Here is a 17,532-nt window from a genome sequence, read left to right on the forward strand (position 1 = left end):
AATTTGTCTGAAGGAAAAAACCCACCCCGAGCACCAATATTCGGTTACTTTCGTATCAAAAGTCGGGACAAAAAATCAGTTCAAATTGCTTAGCGATGCATATTTTACAAATTCAAGTGGCTTTTGAATCGATTTAAAATGATCTTGAAAAATTTGAATCATATTAAGTGTCTAAAAACGGTTTTAAATCTAATTGGATGGACTTGGTAGTTATAGCTTAAATCCACCCAAATCTTGCCAAAACCACTTTAATCAATTTTAAAAGAACCTGAGCAGGTTTTTTATAGACTAAAACTGATCACAAATATTCGTTACTTTCGTATTGAAAGTCGGAACAATAAATCAGTTCAAATTGCTTAACGATGCATATTTTACGAATTCAAGTGGCTTTTAAATCGATTTAAATTGATCTTGAAATTTTTGAATCAATTAAGTGACTAAAAACGGTTTTAAATCAAATTGGAAGGACTTGGTAGTATTAGCTTAAATCCACCCAAATCTTGCCAAAACCATTTTAATCAATTTTAAAAGAACCTGAGCAGGTTTTTTTGTAGACTAAAATTAATCTCAATTTAATTTACATACTTTTTTCAAAGCAAAATCAAATTTATTTGAGTTTTGGCAGTGTGTGTTAACCCTCTGAAAACTAAAAAGCCTCTTCTGACTCTTGAAGATCAATGAACTAGTGCAAATGTTCCCAGAGCAATCTACTCGACCTTTCTCCAGCAGAATAACCAAAGGTGAAATCCGCTATAAAAAACCTATTTCACCTTTAATCCACATTTTTTAACCGCTGTACCATCGCACCACTAAGGTAAAAGCGTATACTTTTTATTATGCATTTTCCATTTTATCCCAAGCCTGCGTTTTCTTTTATATTTCTTCCATATACTTGGAAAATAACGCGAATATTTTATACAGCACACACCAACAACCAACGCAAGCAACGCTTTCAAACATGGTGAACTAAATTGTAATGTGCCGTATTCAGTTGGAAAATAGGAATGGAGTAAATTTCGCGTGTGGATATTCAGTTATTTTCAGCTACCAACGCAGTATGTGTCACTTACATGGCAGATTTTACCTGCTTTGGTGGTTGTTTTTATTTAAATGTTACCCCAAAAATGCCTCAGATCGGCTTAACCTTTGAACTAAATTTGTCCCCAGAGGTTGCTTCACACGAACTAAATGAAAAATTGAAAAAACATTGTCATATATTTGCTGCCAAAGAGTTCATTTTTTGAAATTCATTTCCATTTTTGTGAGTTTGTGAAACAATTGCTTAAATAAATTTTTAAAAATTTTTCTTCCAACAGTTTATTAAGTTTTTACGTTCCCGTTTTTGAACTGTTTCTGCAAACTTTCCTGTGTCTCATCTTAGCATTCTGCATCTCGAAATAATTGGAGGATGGGCTTAATTATGACCTTCGCAGTCTAATTCCTGAATTTCGAAGACCTACATTATATATGAGGACTAGAACTTAATATAATTTTGCCAAAAGTTATACAGCGCAAATGCCTTCTGGAGGTCATAGGGTCAAACGGGGTCACAATGACCCATTGCCCCCCGCCGATACAGTCTACACGCAATCCCAACCCCCCTCAATACCCCCTAGAGAACCCCCACCTTTGCCATCAAGAGGAGGAAGTCGAGAGTGCCTTTTAGAAGATCCTGCAGCAACTGTTCCCGGGTCGGGTTCAAATGGAACAACGTCGGGTGCGACTCTAACCCCGCCTAAATTCGCCCCCGCTCCCAGGACTCCCCCCATTTTACCCCCACGGGAGAGAGACGGAGGAAGTCGCGATGGGTTAGATATGGTGGATGGTGATACTAGAGGAAGCAGACCCCTCCCCCCTCCCCCCAAACCTGAGGAGAGTATCCCGGCTCCCCTGCCAAGGGATAGAAGTCGCAGTAGATTGAACTCAGTGTCCAGGTTAGATCACTTCAATCTCATTTTAGGATTTATTCTCTTACCGTGATCTTCTGCTGTGTGTGTGATCTAAATTAAGTTTTTTTTTACAGTACCCAACGTTTTTATGGAAAGGTGCACACAAGAATTGCAGCAATTTCAACTAGCGCGAAAGCTCCTTGGCTCATACGGCTCTAAATAAAACCTGATTTAATGAATAAAGCTGAAGTTTTTTTGTATAGTGATTGAAAACGTTTGAGAACCAACTATAAAAGCGAGGCTGGCAACAGTTTTTCAATCTAGAAACTTTTAAAATTGGCCACATAAAGTTTATAATCGGCAAAACTTCGATACAATTTTTACTGTTCGAATTAACCTTTTTGAAACACCTTCGAAAATACTTATGTTCTTTAACCAACTATTAGTTTTGATTGTTTGGAGCAGCTCTAAATCAACCGACAACTTCAAACGTCTCTCTCAAAATGGACTCTCTGGTAGTGGAGATCAAATAGACGAAACAGACAACACTATTCGCAGGTGAGGTGTTCGTCCCAATTTTCTGAGCAACTGAATCAAAAAACAGATGTCAAAACGATTCAAGTTATGTTAAGCCATTTTTTAAGAACTGAAAAATTTCGAAGTTTCTGTTCTGAACTTAGAGTTGCTGACAAATATCAGACAAAGAATGAAGTAAATTTTTCAACAATTTGACAACTTGGTCTTTGTAGGTCTCTGGAATCCGGAAACAAGTCTTTAAACATGTTAAAATTTTGCCGAAACGATCAAAGAAAACGAACGAAGAAGTGAAGATCAAAGAGAGCGTCCTTGTTGCGAAATCCACTTACAATTCAGAGAATACACAAATTGGCCTCGAGTTTTTGAAGAAAAAAAAATGTTTCAGGCGTGACCACGACGCCCCAAATGGATTCGCACCACTGGACATTCTTCCTCCGACTAGGCCCAGAGTTCGCCACAGATCAACGCCAGGGGCAGCGGAACTTTCAGTAACCGGGTAAGACTTCACAGATTTTATGCGACTTCAAAATTCTGACGTCCTATAAGCTGCTATATCATGTCTATATGTAGTGTTTGATTTTTTACATGATTACCACCGAGAATTTAGTTTATTACAAAGAATTAGAAACTTGAGCCATTTTAAAAAACGTTTTGAACCAAGTTGTATTGCTTTTTTCTCAGATCCATTAATGACATTCCTTGCCACGACTGGGCATCGGTGGACAACTTCACAAACAACGTGGCCGATAGAAGAAGTGTCTTTGAGCCGAAAGCAGAACAGGCCGACAATTCCATCCCCACTTCGAACAGATCAAGTCCCATTGCGACTCTGCGTCCCCCCAGTGAGAGGCCATCGTCATGGCACGTTGGTCCGGGTGGGGGTCCACAGTTTAACAGAAGCAACGGAGTTGAACCCAAGTAATGTTTTCCTCTTAGTTATTACTACTGGTTAAATTCAACAACTTTTATTTTGGTTCTGCAAAATGCCCATTTTTTCGCGATTTAATGCAGTGAGATTGACCAAAGTGAAGTTATGCTTTAAATGGCTCCATCGCAATTATGGCTTTCGAGGTTATCGCAGCAATTTTTTTTTTCGCAGCAGTAAGTGCCAGGGAACGTTTTCCAAAAAAAATACCAATCCCCGGCATTTACACCATTTATTTTTTAATTTAGCAAATTTTTGTTACTGAAAAATTCATTGTATATTTTTTCAGCGCTCGCACCTCTCAAGACCCCGATAGATTCCTAGCTTCATACATGCGAAGTCTAGACAACAACAGGGATACTGCTACAGGCTCCAGATCATCGCTCAAGTCCTCCCTCAAAAACAGCAACAGGTCAGATTATAAACAATAATCTAACAATATTATAACAAGTTGAGTCCTGAACAATTGACGAGACGATTCCTGTTAAATATTTTTGCACTTTAGTGGTACCTTCTCAAGATTTTTTCATCCTAATGAAAGTTTTAATAAATGACATCATCGTCGATAAATCACATACAAGTTTACAGTTGGAATAAGTCGCCTTCTTATTTTTGCAATGGGGACGGCGGGAATAGTAAATAACACTCTATTCACTTGATTTTTTTCAACAGTTATATGTAAGGTTTGTTGTTACCGTGATTGTTCCTTAACATTACCGACCAGTTAGTTATTGCTCTTCAAGCGTTTTTTATTTGTTTTTCCTTCTTTTTGATATAAAATACATTGACTAAAGTGTCAGTATGAAAAGTTTTGAATAATAATTTAAGCAAATAATTTGAATCAATTTTGAAACAAAATTACACTGATGCCTTCGTCTTTCTATTCCTGGTTGGACACAAAAACGTCCAATTCCATAGGGAATGTCAGTTTGTTAACGATATTGTTTTTCATCATTGAGTTTGAGGAAAGTTATGTAATCTAAATTGCTCAATTACACGTCGGAATATTTTCATTAAGCAAAAAAAAACTGTCAAAAACCACTTGATCACCTTTATTGCCTACACTTAGTGATGAACTATATTTAGAAACAGTCGAGTGGAGGATGAAAACGAAGAGAGCAACGAAGACGAGTTCCCCACTCTGGTTCCCTCTTCTCGCCCTGGTCCAGACGAGAACATCTACACCATGCCCTCCATTCTGAGAAGAGACAGTCCTTCTATCTCTGACTCAGTCGATGTTCCCGATGTACCTAGAAAGTAGGATCACCTTAATCATGTTGTCACATCTTTTATTCATACAGTCTGACATCGCAGTTCCTTAAGCAACTACTTTTTGTGATAAGCAACTTTCTTGCAATCACTTTTTTTTTGCAGAAAAAAAAGCAGAAAAAAAATATTTTTTGAAAAAAAACTGAGTCGTTTTTGTGGCCATATTCTCAGTTAAAACCTCTTCGGAAATACACTTCTTGCTCGTGTTGTATGTTGAATGCAGTATTTTCAATAAACTAGCAACAAAAGTTGATGCACATTTTTGTTCCAACTTTCAAAGAATGTATGGATTATTTGCGCGGCTTTAGATTTTCTTCAGCCAAATATCGACTTTTGACCCAACGTTGCTTGATGGACTTTTCAGAACCGGTTGGGACCTTCTAATCTCCCCGTCTCAAAAGTGAAAGGACGTTTCATCTGAAAGCCTTTCTGAAACAAATGTTGGGTCAGAATCGATTCCGGATTAACTTGATGCAAGTCTATTATATAACCCAAATTATTCTGGAAACGACTCTGAAGTTTATCGATTTGTACTAAGATTGCATATCGAATGAACTTGTTCACAATTTTTTTTGAAACACTTTAAGATCTTTTTTTCCTTCATTCAAAACTCTATATAAAAGCATTTTTGCTCCGAAGCAAACTTTGTATTCGGGTGTGTTTAATTTTTTTCTTTTTTCGTTTTCCAGCCAAAATCAGCTATCAAAAACTATCATCGAGAGAGTTCAGTGGTATATCAAACAAAAAAGCCCTTCCAATCGTGATTCGAACGACAATAAAAATATTGAAAGTTTTTTCTCAGGATCGTGAAATTTTTGGTTTTCCGTCTTAATTTGAACGAATAATGTCGTAATTTTTCTAATAATTTTTTTTGGCTTGAAAGCAAACAATAATTTAATTTAAAACCTAAGAACTTAGTTTTACTCGAGAAACTTTAGTATTTTTTATAGTTTTATAGTGCTTTTTTGGGAATCAAAACTTAAAAAAGTAAAAAAAAAAACTGCAAAAAAATTGAACATATTTTCGAACATTAATTCTTTTTTTTTTTTCGTTTTTGTAGTCACTTTTTATAGAAAAATTGTTTTTCAGTTTGTCTATTTTACTATGACTTTCAAATTTGATTAATCTTAGTTTTTTTCAGATCTTTTTCTCACATCACACCAAAAAACTCTTTACTAATTAGCACAGTAACCGGCTATAATTGTTGTTCCGACCAATTGAAAAATGTGGAGGCACATTGTAATTGAGAGAAACCGGTTTAAAAATTTTGATTTTGTCTAATTTCGACCAAATATAGCAATTAACTTCAGTTTTCACACAAAGTGGAAGCTTTAGTTGGCACTTTCTAAAAAAAAAATTAAAAATTTTAGGTATAAAAAATAGAAAATTTTTTGAAATTTTTTTTTTGACATTTTTTTGTTTTTTGTTTTTTATTCTTTTTCGAACAACTGCTTTCAATCATGCCTAAATTACTAAAGTTTTACGCGTGAGTGAAGTCGTCTCATCACACCACGCACAAAAAAAACGACAGTAACTTGAAGAACTTATTAATTTTAAGAATTTTTACTTGTAGTTTTTTCTATGAACAAGGTAGGAACATTCTATGCTACTTGCACAGCAACCGGTCATCCTCGTTAAATTGATTGCAGACAAGGTAACTACGGATAACCACAGATAATACGTGCCCAATAAACAGAACTATATTTGAAATTCTTTTTCAGATTGTTTTGATTTCAAAAATAGTTTGGTAGTAGTAAGGTGAATAGGAATCACTCCAAGTTTACAATCGGCACAAAAAATTATGTTCCGAACAGCTGAATTTTCTGGTACCAATGAAAAACAAACGAAGTGTTAAAGTGGCTGAACTGTCTTGTACTAAACAAAATTTTAGGTTTCCACTAATTGCATAAACCTATACAAATTAACTTTTAAAATTTTAACCACGTTATTTATTCAAAAATAAAATTTTGTTTAAATACAGAATAGATTTGCGACAAAAAACGATAAACGTTTCTTGCGGGCCTTTTCATGCAAAGTTTCTATGTTAAAAACACTTGTAATATCTTTCATATAATATCTTCATATAACATCTTCAGATAAAATTTCTTTACCTATCTTGAAAATTGCGATAAATTACGATTTGAGCCTTAAGTTCAAGCACCCAAAAAATAAATATCGTGTTTACATACTTAATGTTTCGTTATGATTGGAGTCTGAATTGTTGCAAAAATAAGGGAATGTGATTTGGCAAATTTTGATTTAGAAAGGTGTTTTTTCGAATCCAAGTTTGAATCTAGCACAAGAGTTTGTCAAAATGTGTTCGAATTTTTTTGGTTTTAAAGCAAAAATCATTTCACAGTTTTCTTGGAACTAAATTACACGACACGCTTTTTTACTTAGTCTAGAATTGTATAATAGCCGAAAAAAATTCACTGGTTTAACACAAGCTGACAACAGAGCAAAAACTTGATATATGAAATTATAATCCAAGAATTCTTCAATATTGACCAATTTTCAAAAAAGAGTTGCAAATTAAAATAAGTTTTCAACATTTTATTGCATTGACGAAACTTTATTAATCGGATTAAACTATATTTATTAATCGTTTTTTTTCAGAAATTTTTTTGACAGCCTCTGAACAATTCAAAAACTTTGATTTAAAATTAATTGAAGAAAGGAAAATTTTTTTTATTCTTATAAATCATTTAGTATTAGTAACTGAAAACAAAAAATCTTGTTCTGAGTTGTTTGTTTTGAAATTAGAGTTTTTAATTTTTAATCGAAACAAATTTCTACCTATTCTTTCAATTGGAATGAAAAAAAAAGGTTAAAAAACAGCAAAAAAAAGTTATATGAAAAAATCAGACACATTTTATTTGAAATGTTTTTCTTTTAATGATAATGAAAAAGCTGTAAGATAATTTCTTTCCAACTATTTCAGGTTTTTTACCGTTTAAATATAAACTGATCGTGATTGTGCTTTTGTGTTCAGGCGCATTCTGAAGACACGCCACCCTTCTGATGGTGGGAGTGATGAGTACAATGTGCGGAAGGTGAACACAGGGAAAGTTACCAAGAAGAGAGTGCGACACAGTTCCACTCCCCAGGCACTCAACCCTCCCAGGTACAGTGAGCCGACAGATCAATTAGCCGAATAAAAATTGAAGTTTAAAGGCGCGAATACTTAGCCGATTTAAATCTGAGTTTTAAAGCTACGAAGGTCCAAAGAATCTGAATCTGAGTCCACGCTGAAGCGAATAGAAAAATCTCTAACCCCTTACCCTAATGCGGGTTGTGACCTTTTTCCAATACCAGCAAACAACTAGGGCAAAATGTGGATTTTATGCTGCTGAGTTTTCGTCAGTAATCGCTCAACACCAATAGCGAATTTAGAAGGGGGTGAAAAAACGCATTTTTTTGTTTAAAATTTGCCGAAAAGCACCTAAAACGCCTTTGTTGGCCTTTTTTTTCAAAAAAACACCTGCGGAGCAGAAAATTTGGCCAAAATAGTTATTTTCAGTGATTGATGAGAGCTAAAAAATCAATTTTGACTGCCTAAAAAGAGGTCATTGGTAAATGCCGCCATATTTTAGCACCCATAATTGCAATAGTTTTTATTTGGTTGTGTTTTTGAACTTGTGACTGTTTCAGTTGTTTATTTTGTGTTAGCATTTATTCTGATGAAATTTATTCTGTGAGGTAACGAGCTTGACAATACCGTGCATGTCAAATTAAAAAGAACTCATGATTGCCTAAATTGGGTTAAAACTGCAACTACTGCTAATAGCTGAAGTTCAAGACAATACATTATTGAAATCACAACGGCGATTGATTTGCTTATTAGCGGCAATTGATTCGAGCTTATTGTTCCGACCACGAAATGAGAAGTTGCTCATATTTCAGGGAAAAGCAGCAACGACAAAGAAACGTGATAAAATGAAGGAGTTATTGGAAATTTTCAGTCGCGATTCTAATTTTTGGAAATTTTCAGTCGCGATTCGTCCAAAATTTAAAAAAAAAACCGGTTCGAAAAGTTTGCTTTCAGAACAACTTAGAAATAACACCATACCTTTAAAAATAAAAACACCCTGAATAACAAACAGTTCTATTTTTTTTTGAACAAAGCTCTGTTTTCAATTTTTAGTGTAGAAAAGATTTTTTATAAATGCTTTTTCTGCACCTCAAAAAGCTTTCATGTAAATTTTAAATAATAAGCCAAACATTTTGGGAATAGTAACACAGCGTCTTCAAAAGCAAATACACATTCATCGTACATGGCTGCTTTGATTAGCACGTTATTTTCAAACTTTAAACTAGCTTAATTCAAAAATGATTAGTTCTGTTTTTTTTCAGTCCTCAGAAACTACCAGTGCCGCCTCGCGGTATGAAATCAGCCGCTGAACTTCAAGGCAGTCTGCGCATACTTTCTCTTCTCAAAGCGAACAACGAAGCCAACTCGAGAAGAAGTTCAATCTCAGCTCTCAGTCAAGAAGGGACCACCGAGGGGGGAGGAGGGGTTACTGTGAGTGGGGGTTCAATGAGGAGCTCCAACAGTTTAATGCCAATTGCTCAGGATGACGAAATGGATGAAGATGATGACGATACTAGGTAATGTAGTAAATGTACTTCTTTAAGAATGAGAGTTGAATTATAAAGGACTTAAATTGCGGAAAATTTGATAATTTGATGTTAATGGTTTGGTGTGAAGTTGTAGGAAACCGCCAAGATTAGTTTGTATGGACTAAAACTCAGCTGTCAAAAATCCCAAAGTATGGAATAGAGTCTGAGATCTATGGAATAGGTTCGGGTATCCATTTAGATTAAGCTCAAAATATCAACTTTGTTCAAAAAATAATAACACTTTTATGGTGCTTCCCGGCAGGCTGATGCCTTTTGGTATTCTCCCAGCCGAAGTAAATTGTAAACTTTCAATTTCATACAAGCTTTGCTGAAAAATTTCTGGCTTGAAAAAAAAAACTATTTTTATGATTATTATAATTATTATGATTATTATTAGGATGATGATTATTATTATGATGATTATTGTAGTGAGCAAGTATCTGAAATGACAGAAATAGAACCAGAAGCAATGGGCAAACAGGACAAAAAAGACAAGCACGACAGCAACAATGAAAAGAGCACAAGCGAATTACCCTCTGCAACTGCTGATGGGCAAACGAAAGAGAGAAGTCGGAATAAGAATAAGAAGAAGCCGAGGAGTAGACTGAACAGTGCGAAGGAGTTGAGATTCGGAGAGATGCAGCAGGTCGAGATACACTAGTGAGTTCAGTTTAGTTGAAATCGAAGTTGAGTTCAGTTGAGTTGAAGTCGAAATACACCCGAGTTAGTGCAATAAAAATTCTTACAAAAATATTTAATCTCGTAATTAAAAAATATGGATCCAAAATTTGCAAACTTCTTGCATCCTGTCACCAAGATTCAAAATTTTATGAGATCTTTTGTTCAAAAAATATACGGGATTTCAAATTCCGATTTGGAGTTATAAGATTTGAATAAATCTGTTAAGAATCTCAAACAAGCTGAGCAACTACAAAACAATTTTCACCAAAACAAAATTCAAATCTTGATGTTACTGATTTTTTTTTCGTGTAAAATAATTTATTTTTCTTCCCATGTATATTCAGACCCCAAAAATAAATTTCAAATTTGATTAATTGAGATTAAAAAACTGAAGTCTATTAAAATATTGTTCAAGTTGCAAACAAAAAACTTTCGAGAAGTTGTTCAGTGTCAAGAATAAAAAACTTCTAGATTTTTAACTAGTAAAACTATAGTCAAAAGCTAGCTAGTTAAAAGCAAAGAATGGATGAGCCACTCTTTACTCTCATTCAAACTTAATTGATGAGACTGGCCAAACAAATTTTTTTTGATTAACTTCAGCTTCTAGGAATGCTTGGAAAAAACCAACCTCCACGATTAAAGTTTTCAAGCTAATCCTTAAAAATTGTTTCGTTTTTTTTTTGTTAAAAATTTCCATTGGCGGACATGATTGCGGACTAAATTGCTTTTAAGTTGTTGAATTCTTAATATTTACAGCGGAAGTTTTGGTCTCTATGCTTCGACAACTTCCTTCATCATGGACCTAGAAGTCGGCTATGGCTACAAGGCCACAACAGGGGGTGTCAAGACCATGACTGCTCCCACTGAACTCCAACAAGAATCAATTTTAAAAGTATCCCCATCCAAAGCAACAGCTAAGAACAACAAGAAAAAAAGTCCGGCTAAAAAACGGGGAAGCGTCTCTGGAAAATCAGAAGCGGGATCACAAGGTGGTTCCAGTTCTAAAAGAAGACCTGGATCTGGATCCTGGCATTTAAGGAGGTCCAGTAGGGATAAAAACGAGGAGAGTGGCAACAAGAAAAAGAAGGAAAAACAAAGAAAGACGTCAAACTCAAGCAAAGATAAAATGTAAATAAGCATATCTCGTAAACAGGTGATAGAAACTCCCTAGTATTGAGTAAATACATGTTTCGTGGCACTTTTTTCGAGCAAACTTTCAATGAGAGCAAGAAAAATTCACATTTTTACAAAAATTCTGCCGTGCATTAGTTTTCACAATTCTAAGAAACATTAAGCGACCACTATTAGGAGTGCCAGAACCTTTAATCGTTTCCTTTCCGCTTCTCTGGCCTAGAAAAGCATCACAAGTTTATCTTAATAGGAAAAAATCTCAGTCGAATGATTCAATACACTCAATACCCGATGTTGTCGACAGTGCGATCTCGACAAATGACAACAAAAACGACATTAATGACCCTGCTAAAGATGACGACGCGGATAGTGTGAGTGTCGGATTCGCGAGTCTGAGACGGAGACCCGAGTCGTGGCGTGTGAGTCTCCAGGAGCTGAATGCAGTTGTCGCATTCAGCGGAGATGGCGATGATGATCCACCGCCTGGCGGAAGGTCAGTTTCGATTCCCGGCTCGTTTCTCTTTTTCTTCTACTCTAGTTATTCTTAGCTTTGTACTATATTTGCGTCATTTTGACTGGCCGCGTGTATTGAAAGCAAGTTAAGAAAAAAGATTAGTTTTTTTTTCTCGCGAATGTTCGCCAAGTGGGTTAATACGTTCACTATGCTAAGTTTGCTATGATGTGAAAATGCTATCTGTGTTTCAGTTCTGAAGTTGAGTTTGGTTCAAATATCGAAAAATGCCAAAAAAAAATTGAGAAGTGTTCAAATGGCGCCTGCACTTTTTTATTTGCGATTTTTGAAAGCAACGTTTTGAATGCAGAAAAAATCTAATGGAGAAAGCATTTCTAATAGGTTGTTCACCATTTTTGATTCAGCCCTTTAGAACCGATAACGATTCACTTCAAGTAAAATAAAACTGAAGCAACTATAAAAGTAAACCTAAACACCGATAAAATATTGAGAAACCAAAAAAAAAAACAAATTAAGATTAAGACCACGGGTTTAAGAACTACATGCAATGTTATTGGTTTTTTTTCTGGGCTGGGTAATGTTGCTTCACCTTCAAGCAACGAGCACAGATCATGGTGGGCCTCGACATCCGACCTTTCGATTGAGAGGCGGAGACGTCACCACTTCACCACCGCTGCCATGTATTTCACTGTAACGTCAGCATTGACAGTAAAAGAGAGCGTCTGTTTCTGCCACGGGTTTTACTATAGACGCATGCCCATTTCGATGCTTTCTGCGATACCACTGTTGAAAAAACCAAAATCGATACTAAATCAATCTTTGTAAATCAGGTTACATTAATTTTTACAAAATTGGTTTCAGCCGGTGTTCCAATCGCAGTTCGTGGGCTGGTGGAGAAACCAGTGGGTCTGACGATGAGCTCCTTAGCCAGAGGACCAGAAGTGTGCTGACTCTGGTGGAGGAGTTCAACAGCAAAGTGCCAGAACTTCCAGAGAACAGCCAGGGGTGTAGACGCAATAAAACAAAGGAAGTTTTGGAGAACTTTTTTTTTAGAAATTTACTACTGAGAAAAACTGTCTCCTGAAAAAATAAAAAAAACTTCGAACGTAAAAGTAGTTTATATTATACTAGTTATTATAATCTTATAGCAGTTTTAATTGCCACAAAGTCTACAAAAAAGTATCTACTCGTCGGTGTAATTTGCTATCTGAACTAGCTCATTTCATAAATCAAAATTATTCTGAAACACACCGGGGGTATAAACTACAAATCGAGCGTTTAACGATAAAAAATACAGTATAATTATAAAAAGAGCCGAATTGTTTTTAAATAATGAACTTTTTTCTACACCCTTGCTACTTCAATGGAACAGAAACACGTTCCCTGGTTCATCCGCTTCGCCGCTTCACCCATCATGGCCTTTGCGTTTGGACCTCTGTTTGGGATATTAGTGTACGCTCTGTTAGCCTGGCTCGTCTTAAGTGGACTTCCATTGGCTGCTCTGTTCCAACAGGGACAAGGCAGTCCGTGGACTGACACTGCAGTTACGTGAGTTGCTGTTACGTAATACAGTGACAAATTATGTAATGAAAGACATTGATTCAAAAACCTTACGTTGTGTACGGATTTTGAAAGACAGAGATCGTCAAAGTCTTTGAAATACCACAACAGAAGATTCCGTTTTGGTTTAAGTTGAACTCAAATTACTTCACAGCTAAAGCGTATCGGTGAAACCAACTTAAAAAAATTTCATGTGGTTTCTTTAAATGCATATTATCTTTTTCTTAACGCGGTTAATCGCTAAGCCATAGAATTGTATGCTTTTTTTTTAATTTAAAGTTTTGATAAATTTAGGGGTTTATGGAGTCTACAATCATTGTTGCTTCAGAACACTTTTATTTCCAGGTTTTTTGTATTTAAGTGCCAAATTATCGACAACGGCAGTATCAATGACCTTGAGCCTCTTAAACGGTCATAAACGGTTGCTTTCGTTTAACTCCATTTTTATAACGTTTTAACGCGCTTACTTGACTGAAAAAGTGATTTTAGACATCAAAAAGACCAGTTTTAGGTAAATAAATCTCGTTCAAATTCGCTGACCGAAAGGGATATTTTGGGATTCGCTATATTTTCAGCCAAGCCATCAGCGGAGGTGTGGGCTGTTGTGCTGGTGTGTTTCTGACCATAGGGGGCCACTACTCCTCCCGAGTGAGGGCCACAATGGTGCTTCTAGTGCCCACTCTGCTGTCCAAGAGAGGCAGGGCATTCATGATCACATCTGCGTTCGCCATTCTCCTAACAGGGCCAGTTCACACCATTGAGATGAACATACAGGAGGTTCGTAGACAGTAGTCATCATCGTCAGTGACAGCTTTTTGATAGATATGTCTCGAAAAGATACAGGAAGCGCCAGTTTTTGTTCTAGTGGCACAAAATTTTTGCCTTAACGACGCGAGACAAAACAAAGTGGAAACAAGGATAACCGGTTACTGTGCAGTTAGCACAGAATGTTCCGACCATAGCCTTTAGAAATACCACAAAATTTTTTCAAATTGTCGTTGTTTTGTTTTTCGGCGTCATGTGATAAAAAAGATTTGAACAAAACAAAATTGGTGACTTGGTACATTCGACAATAATAGTAAAATAAGCAAAATTTAAAACAATTTTTGTAGAAAAATTACTAGAAAAACAAAAAAAAATAAAAAAGCATTTCGAACAATTTGAAAAACTTTGTTCCTCGATAAAAGTTTAAATATGATATATCACTCAATCAAGTACGATAATTATTTGTGGTGCCTGATTTTGCGTCAAAAACAAAAAGAAAAAAAAATAACTAAAACACATCCAAATACAAAGTTCCTCCCCAAAGTATAACAAAGTATAACAATGGATTTGAATTTATTTTCAAAAATAGTTGAATAGTTTTACCATGCTAGTAGAGCTCGCCATAAAGTGGCAATTCAACTTTTAAATCAAACTTACCCCCCCCTTAATGACCAATTGAGCTATTCCCCCGAAGCAAAAACAGTAAAACGCTACAAAAAGACGTCAGCAAGCGCAAGAAGATGGTTTGATGTGCTCGTAGCACGCGATGAATTGACCGTCTGAATTTTTCATTATATGAGTATCGGGAAAAAATTGAAAAAGAAAAAATCGAAAATTATTTAGAAATTGTTTTTTTTTGCAATCTTTTGTTTTGGTGACAATTGCCTCATCGAGGAAAGCGAATTGCCAGGGTTGGTGCTATAGCCTTATATCTAAATATCAAAAATTTTTCTCAGCAGCTCAATAAAATTACGCAATAACTTTTTCCCATTTAGGACAGAACGCGTTCCACTATCGTTGAAGAATCTGGTTTATGATTTCATACCATTCAAACCATTTTGAGTTTTTATAAACATGTCTCAAGTACCTATTAATACCCGTGAGAATGGGGGGAGATTGCTCAATGGCTCCAAAACGTGATGTTTTTTTTGGGCTTAAAAAAAATTTGAATTTTGTTTAGGTTTTAAACCTTGAGAAATGAATTCTTTCTTTCTTTCACTCTTTCATTCTTTAATTCTTTCTTTCGTTCTATGGCAGATTTTTTTTTAATTTTTTATACTGATTGTTTGTTAATTACAGGTAGTTGATAGCTTGACCTGTCTGTATGAGCAGATGCGAGACATGGCCGAAGGGTTTGTGGAGCAGGCGAAGGAGAACTTCGAGCAGATCAACGAAACTATGCGACAAGTGAACGAAGCAATAGCCGAATACCAGAGGGAGATGAAGGAACTGCAGCAACAGTCTTCGGATGCAGTTCAGAAGGAGCTGGAAGCACTACAGGTCAAATGATACAACAATTGATACAAAAAGACTAAAGCTTTTTATAAAAAAAAAACAATTTGACCTTACAATACCACAGGCCAACGATTTAAAAAAATGCTATCAGCTTTCGCATTTGAAGTGGTATATTGAGCGAGGAAAAGTAAAGCTCAGTAAATAAAATTTCAAAGAGCTTACAAAAAGCTTTGATAGAAAATAATTACAATTGTACAAAAAAAATTAGAATCATTCAAAATATAGCATCAAAAAGCCAATGGGCTGGATATTTTCCATATATACAAGAATTTATTGCGATTTTATGCTTACCATCCACTCAACAATGCTTTTTTTCTACTTTTCAGTTTTTGAAGTACAGTGAAAGTTGTCAACAAAATAAAAATAAAAACTTCAAGGTTCATCTTCGGTATCATAACAGTTATCATTTGACCGATTGATAGAAAAAAATGGAAATGTATCAGCAAAAACTATCCAAAGTGAAATCATTCATGGCTAAAACGAGTTCAGTTTGCGATTCGGTTGTAGCCGCCACCACCTTTGGATTCGTGGAAAATTGCGGCACGCCAGTAGTTCCAGATATGCCAAACATCAATCTGACCTTCAACCTGGACGGGTCATTTTCATTCGCAGATCCAACTCAGCTAGTCGACATTGACATAAAAGCAGAAGCTGGCGAATTAAGAGCGACGCCTATAACCGAAATTAGAGAAAATCTCAAAAATATTCTTCGAAATGTTTTCAAAACCATTGAAAAATACTTTAAATATATTTCCAAAATTTGTTATCTTTCAGTGTTTTTCATGGTCGCAGACGCGTTTCACTACATGTATAAGTACTACACCGACGATTCTTTCGATAACATGTTTGTGGATCAGAACTTGAAAAATTATGCTGGTTTGCAAGGCGAAGCTGGAAAAACTTTGTTACCTTTACGAAACTGGGAGCTGCTTGAACGGTATCAAGTTCAAACGGCCGTCAAACTTTCGAAAAAAGAATACAAACGAATTTTCATGCAATCGGCGACGACGATAGTGTTCACCCTTTTCGCGATCGGCGTGGTCGTTTCTGATATAGTTTTGCGTGCCGTCTTAGAAGTTTTCAGGTCGGAGGCGAAATTTGGTCTGGAATATGATGGTATGGAACAAGGCTTGTCACTGTCAACTTTGGGTAAACAATCGCCGGAAGAACAAATGAACATCACATTTCGGATGTACGATTTATCCTCCGAACCCTGTTTGCCCGATCCTCAAAAATCAGACTATACCCGAATGTTCGCAATAGCCGCGTTAGTTACCATGTGTTTGCTGTCTTGTATTTTCGACGCATACGCTACTCGGCTTAGATCGACAGTTTGTAATACTTGTTTTCCGAAACGAGCAGCCGAGCGAGCTGCTTTTCTCTATCGTCGAATTACGACTGGCAGGGGAACTAGACGACTGCAACTTCAAATGATTGCTTACCGAAGATTGGTTCGAAAGTACAGAGAAGCTGAATTTTTCAATTTCAGACGAAAAGTGAAAGCAAAAACAAAACTAACTGATGGGAGGTCAAAAACATCGCAATGTGTCGGCTGTACGCTTGTAATTAATAAAAGCGAGGGAACTAAATTCCCATTGAAGTTTTTGGGAGAAAATGCGACAGTTTATATTTGTAGCGACTGTAAAAAAGATACAAATTTGAAATAAAGTGAGCTGGAGTTTTTTTTAGATAACTCGAAAAAGTAATTTGAAAAAATATTTTATTTTGCAGTTTGACTGGTTTGTTTTTCCGATTTCCGCGCAAGAACTTATATCGTCAAAGCGATATTTGAAGAAAAAAAACGGCTATACAGTTAAGGCCAGCAATGGTTTTCTTTAATAAGTACCGAAGGTGGACTCATAGGAACAATTTCTTTGTGACCAAAATTAAGGGGAGAGTTGTACTTAATCAATCAGCCCTCCTCACTTTCAACCTTCTGCATGCTTCTGGTCGTGAAAGGGAAATTTGCTTCCAATATCTTAATTTCTATGGTTATTTTTATGAATTCGTTCTACAGAAAATGAAAACTTGTGTTCTTTTTTCATTTTAGCTAAAACCTATATCAAGTTTAAAAACTATTCAAAAATCTGGATTAAAACGGAAAGGGACCAAAAATGTTTTAGTAGTAATCGACTAGTCTTCTATATAGTCAGTTTCTAGAAATACGC

General features: G+C 35.8%; 1 protein-coding gene across 3 annotated transcripts; it reads left to right on the forward strand.

Annotated features, from left to right (window-relative positions):
• Nucleotides 1-891: 891 nt before the first annotated feature.
• LOC134855357 (uncharacterized) lies at nucleotides 892-17,037 on the forward strand. Of its 3 annotated transcripts, none has more exons than XM_063871858.1 (17): nucleotides 892-1,934; nucleotides 2,355-2,447; nucleotides 2,812-2,922; nucleotides 3,108-3,344; nucleotides 3,641-3,763; nucleotides 4,438-4,608; nucleotides 7,613-7,744; nucleotides 8,290-8,319; nucleotides 8,974-9,228; nucleotides 9,670-9,900; nucleotides 10,678-11,049; nucleotides 11,303-11,545; nucleotides 12,386-12,524; nucleotides 12,894-13,072; nucleotides 13,660-13,861; nucleotides 15,149-15,349; nucleotides 15,787-17,037. In XM_063871858.1, the coding sequence occupies exons 1-17, from the start codon at nucleotides 1,516-1,518 to the stop codon at nucleotides 17,029-17,031; spliced, it is 4,383 nt and encodes a 1,460-aa protein (XP_063727928.1). In that variant the 5' UTR covers nucleotides 892-1,515; the 3' UTR covers nucleotides 17,032-17,037. The 3 variants fall into 3 exon arrangements, with proteins under 3 accessions (XP_063727928.1, XP_063727929.1, XP_063727930.1); XM_063871859.1 differs by having other exon boundaries at nucleotides 4,444-4,608; XM_063871860.1 differs by lacking the exon at nucleotides 8,290-8,319.
• The last annotated feature ends 495 nt before the right edge of the window (nucleotides 17,038-17,532 follow it).

Source organism: Symsagittifera roscoffensis, chromosome 10 (assembly GCF_963678635.1).
Source record: "Symsagittifera roscoffensis chromosome 10, txSymRosc1.1, whole genome shotgun sequence".
Lineage (NCBI taxonomy): Eukaryota > Metazoa > Xenacoelomorpha > Acoela > Convolutidae > Symsagittifera > Symsagittifera roscoffensis.

What these genes read in the sequence shown, in the direction of transcription:
- LOC134855357 (XM_063871858.1), top strand. Translation starts at nt 1,516, where the DNA reads ATGCCTTCTGGAGGTCATAGGGTCAAACGGGGTCACAATGACCCATTG. An exon ending in AGATTGAACTCAGTGTCCAG is followed by an intron (nt 1,935 to 2,354) that starts GTTAGATCACTT and finishes TGTTTGGAGCAG; the next exon opens with CTCTAAATCAACCGACAACT. An exon ending in CAGGCACTCAACCCTCCCAG is followed by an intron (nt 7,745 to 8,289) that starts GTACAGTGAGCC and finishes ATTTTGTGTTAG; the next exon opens with CATTTATTCTGATGAAATTT.